This window comes from Entelurus aequoreus, linkage group LG08 (assembly GCF_033978785.1).
Source record: "Entelurus aequoreus isolate RoL-2023_Sb linkage group LG08, RoL_Eaeq_v1.1, whole genome shotgun sequence".
NCBI classification, from domain to species: Eukaryota; Metazoa; Chordata; class Actinopteri; order Syngnathiformes; family Syngnathidae; genus Entelurus; species Entelurus aequoreus.
Genome location: NC_084738.1, coordinates 57061971 through 57067286, shown reverse-complemented (window position 1 = coordinate 57067286; position 5316 = coordinate 57061971). Strand labels below are relative to the sequence as shown.

The window sequence follows — 5316 nt, the reverse complement described above, 5'->3', positions numbered from 1 at the left end:
AAATTGTAGGGGATCCAAAAGGGTCCTACTCATTAAAGCGTTAAAAAATAAATTATATTTTTTTTTTTTTACTGTTTACTTTTAACACAGTAATCTCGAGATCAACTTCAGATCTATCTGTCAATTATAAGTTTTATTGTTGTTTATGTTTTTTGTTTGTTCGTTTTAGGCCCTTCTTTAAAAAAAAAGCAGCTCGTTTTTTTACATGGGAAACACAAAATATGCAACATTTCCCCCAAAAAATACCTCAAAATATTTAATGTGACGTAATTGGAGCCTTGAATAGGTCAATAATTCATAATGACATTGATTTTGATTTTTTTTTTTTTTTTTTTAAAGAAACAGTCTACACGGCGGCTTTGTGTCATTAGAGTAAACATTGCTACATTTCTCTTTAAATACCACTTTTAATGTTTTTTACTTTTTTCAATCGTATTTTTAAAATGTGCCGGGGGCCGTTAAAAAATGGCCTGCGGGCCGCAAATGGCCCCCGGGCCGCACTTTGGACACCCCTGATTTAATCGGTCTTTATTCGAGGAAGGCTCCCCCAGTCTTATGTTATGTTTCAGTCCGCGGTCTTGGGCGTGGGCACGGTGGCGCAGGGGGCCTCCGGGCGCTTCTCGGCGCCCTGCAGCTTCTCCCGCTTCTTCTGCTTCATCCTGCGGTTCTGGAACCAGATCTTCACCTGCGTCTCGTTGAGCTCCAGGCCGGCGGCCACCTCCACCCGCCGGGCCCGCGTCAGGTACTTGTTGAAGTGGAACTCCTTCTCCAGCTCCGTCAGCTGCTTGGTGGTGAAGTTAGTCCGGATCACGTTGTGCTGGCCCGGGACGCCGAACTCGGACAGGAGCGCTGCGTGTGTGAGGGGGGGGGGGGACAAACGGATGGAATGGAAAGATGGAGGAATGAAAGTCATGGAACTTGGAAAAACGGATAACAAGTTAATTGGCGCCAATTTAAAAAAGTCACTTTTGAGGCGGGTCAGCTCACCTGTTTTGGGAGGGTTCCTCTTCACTTTCATCCAGTCGAAAGTCTTGGAGCTTTCCTCGGCCTGATCCACGTCCCGGTCCTTGTGCTGGGCCGCCCCACGCATGTACCCACTCTCCGGGTACTCCCCGCCGCCGTAGTGCAGGTACTGCGCGCTGTCCCCGGCGTAAGGCGCCATGTTGTATACCCGGTCCTGCTCGGGGGCCAGGCCGTACTGCTGGTGTCCGTACTCCAGCGGGGATCCGTACCCCGAGTTCCCCGGTGGCGGCGCAGCGAACTGCGGCTCCAAGTCGACGTGCGCCTGGTGCACCGGAAGGCTCTGGTGCGTCAAGCGCGCGTCCTGGCCGTAGCCGTCACTCGCCGTCACGTATCCGTGGTTCAAGTATCCGGCCTTGAACAGGTTCTGGCTGCGGTTGCAGAGCGGGTAGTCCAGGTAGGAGTTCATGGCGCTTTGGGGACTCATTAATCGCAGCCCCCTAACCTTCTTCTAGGTACTATGTCAACGCTGTAAAAGTGCCCTCCGCCCCTCATATCGCCTCCCCGACGGGGTCACATGACCCGCCGCCGGCCAATGAGAGCGCGGCGCGGCCGCTCCGTCACGTCCGCGCCGCTCGTCCATCAAACGCGCCGCATTTCCATGACAAACACTTCAATCACAGCGCGCTCGTCCATTCTGATAAGAACACAAATGTAGCAATAATGACCCTCTTCGAAGTCGTAACGAGCGTCTTGTTCACCGCTAAATCATCCTTTTGCGCCGATAAACTCCGCGGGGAGTCGTTAAAGTGTGCCCGAGTCCTAAAATCGCGACTTTTAGAGGCCATTTGTTGATTTCTACTGCCATGAAAATACGCGCGCATCGAGTAAAGAATAAATTGTTGTCTTCCGCTGCGGACTGTTTGGACTCGGTGATCCATCAGAGGGCTGAGGAAAAAAGGAAGACAGCTCCTGTTCTGTGAAAAGAACAATGACTTTCTTCTCTTTAGCGTCCATTCCAACACATTTGTGTTTGGAGAACTGCACTTTTTTTGGTTGTGTCCCCATGACAAGAACATATATGTTTTTCCTTTTTTTTTAGTGCATTCTAAATCGTAAAATATGGCAAGTACGAGGTGGCTAACAATGCAGATAGAGGGAGTGCCCGTAAAGCCCTCTAAAAATATCTAAAAACCACCAATGGGGCGGTATAGCTCGGTTGGTAGAGGGTTCCAGGCTCGATCCTCAGTGTTTCCCACACATTAAATTATTTGTGGCGGCCCGCCACGAAAGAATTACGTCCGCCACAAATACATTTTTTATTTTTATTTTTTATTTTGTATATTTATTTTTTTTGTCCTGTCCAGCTTCTCAGGCAAATCATATAGTTGATGTAGATGCCCATATAGGCTGTTCAGATTTACTTTACAAAAGAGAAGTGTAAGATACTTCTCTTGTAGCCTTATTTGTATTGGACCACTACTATTTTCTGTCTATTTGTTACTGAGTGTGGCAGGACACCTCTGCCTCTGTTTCACTTTATGTTGCTGGTAAATAATATGGTTGTAGTAGTAGGCTAAAGTTAAATTATTTAGTATGCACTAATTAAAGGGGCAGAGCTTTAAGAGACATTTTAGCATTTATATATTTTATAACATATATTTTTTGTAAGAACCACAATTAATAAATATATTTCAGTGAATAACTTATTGTTCAAATCTGTATATAAATATGTACATAAAGTGTTGTAATTATATTGTAAAATGGATGGATGGATGGACGGATGGACGTTTAAAACAAAACTGTTGTTATTAGTTAGTAAGTATACATTTTTTTAGCCTTTTTAGAGAAAATCATATCATTGTAGTAAATTATGCAAACTACTCGATGGTGTCATGTGACCACGCCCATAGCCACGCCCCCACCGCCACAGGTATCTTGGCAGTTTATGGGAAACACTAGTCCCTGCCGTTGTGTCCTTGGGCAAGACACTTTACCCACCTGCCCCCAGTGCCACCCACACTGGTTTAAATGTAACTTAGATATTGGGTTTCACTATGTAAAGCGCTTTGAGTCACTATAGAGAAAAGCGCTATATAAATATAATTCACTTCACTTCACTTCACCAACAATACTCCATTTACATGTCCTGACCTGAACATTAAAGATAAAGTACCACTGATAGTCACACACACACACACTAGGTGTGGTGAAATGACTCTCTGCATTTGACTCATCCCCTTGTTCCACCCCCCTGGGAGGTGAGGGGAGCAGTGAGCAGCAGCGTTGGCAGCGCTCGGGAATCATTTTGGGCAGGGGTCCCCAAACTACGGCCCACGGGCCGGATCCGGCCCCCCAGCATCCAAAATCCGGCCCACGGGAAGTGCCAAGTTTTAAAAAAAGAATTTTTTGAAAAAAAAAAAAAAAAAAATTTTAATTTAATTTAATTACTTTTTTTTTTTTAATCTTTCCTTTCTAATCCATTTTCTACCGCTTGTTACTCTCTGTGTCTCCTTGCCGCTCAGGCAAATCATATTGTCTAAAAATGAATTTTCCCATCGATAACGTGACAATGATAAAGGTTGATGAACATTAATGTTAATTGATGTTAAATGACAAAACGGATTATAAAGACATATATATATATATATATATATATATATATATATATATATATATATATATATATATATATATATATATATATACAGCCTGGCCCCCGGCCACATTTTTTTAACCCAATGTGGACCCCGAGTCAAAAAGTTTGGGGACCCCTGATTTTGGGGATTAAAGTTAAAAAAGTTCAAGTTAAAGTACCAATGATTGTCACACACACACACTCGGTGTGGCGAAATTATTCTCTGAATTTGACCCATCACCCTTGATCACCCGCTGGGAGGTGAGGGGAGCAGTGGGCAGCAGCGGTGGCCACGCCCGGGAATCATTTTTGGTGATTTAACCCCCAATTCCAACCATTAAAGCTGAGTGCCAAGCAGGGAGGGAATGGGTCCCATTTTTTTATAGTCTTTGGTATGACTTGGCCGGGGTTTGAACTCACGACCTACCGATCTCAGGGCGGACACTCTAACCACAACGCCACTGAGCAAGGCTCAACAAGTATTAGCGATATTTTTATTGTAAGCGCTAACGCAGAGGAACTACTTTTAGCGGCGCCGTGATCACAGAGCGCTAACTACTAGCTCATGTTGCTATATTGACATGTTGAGCTGCTGCATCGCTTCTGAGTTGGCGAAAGTTAATTCTAGATGATAAGTCATGCCTCTCACCTGGATAGTAGAAGGTTGTGGACATAAACCCGCAAGTTGGTCAACGTTGACATCCAACTTAGACCCGGAGGTGGCACGAAAGACACGAAAAGACGCTCGTTTGCGGCGCTTTTTTTTTTAACCTTTTGTGAGGATTATGATGAATTGTTCAAGTAAAGGGGAATATATAAACATCCCATCAGTCTGTATCCCAGCGAGAGCAGACATTGTACAGTAAGTGATTGTTTAATTATGTTTGCATATCTTGTTTAGCACTAAGCAACACTGCTATACACGATGCTTAGTGTTTCACTAAAGCTGCATCTGTTTAGCACACAGCTTCCAAAACTTGTAGATCATCCTCTTTATGTTCAGGCTCAAAAAACATATCTTTGTAGATCATCATTTGTCCCACATTAGTCTTTGTTGTCTCTCATCAAGTCAGCTATGATTAGTGGTGTTGTTGTTGTTGAAGGGAAAAACGGACGTTGTGATGTGTCTGTGAAATTAATACGCCGCCTTATGTTTAAAATTATCAAAATATGTCAATATTAAATGTTAGTAGGAATGTTACTACATTAGATACTGTATATACTTAAAGTGTGTATATAAAACCTTGATGGAGGTTTTTTTTGGTGGAATAGAGTACTCCCATTATCTCCATTGTTAGCTGACTTTTGCTAACGTTTATTTATGATTTAGAATGCATTTAAAAAAGTGTGTTCTTGTCTCATATAAGGATTGTGAATGATAGGTTAAATTACAAAAAAGTTCTCATTTAAAGGGGACCTATTACAATCTTGCCTAATCCCTGCTTCCGCCAAATGGTCTGTTTGGAATTTGAATTATCCATATATGGTATTAATATACCCACAGTGCCGTCCCGAGTCCGCCATTGTAGTCCGAAGCTGTAAATTCCTTTTTTTTAATCCTCTTTTTGTGGGGCAGACTGGCTCATGCATGCGCTAAAAATTACAACATGACTGACGGGGAGAAGACGCTATCGAAGTGGAGGCATGTAATAAAGAGTGGCTTGAAGATGGTCTGTTTAACATAATCCATGCAACATTTTGACCAAAGAACCAGCATT

At 43.3% G+C, this 5316-nt stretch overlaps 1 protein-coding gene across 1 annotated transcript; it reads right to left on the bottom strand.

The window, feature by feature from the left end:
- Positions 1 to 391: 391 nt before the first annotated feature.
- On the bottom strand, positions 392 to 1503 carry LOC133655148 (homeobox protein Hox-B1b-like). The gene is made up of 2 exons (XM_062055088.1): positions 988 to 1503; positions 392 to 849 (listed from the first exon to the last, which is right to left on the bottom strand). Exons 1-2 carry the CDS (start codon positions 1445 to 1447, stop codon positions 566 to 568), a joined length of 744 nt encoding a protein of 247 aa, XP_061911072.1. The 5' UTR covers positions 1448 to 1503; the 3' UTR covers positions 392 to 565.
- Between the last annotated feature and the right edge of the window lie 3813 nt (positions 1504 to 5316).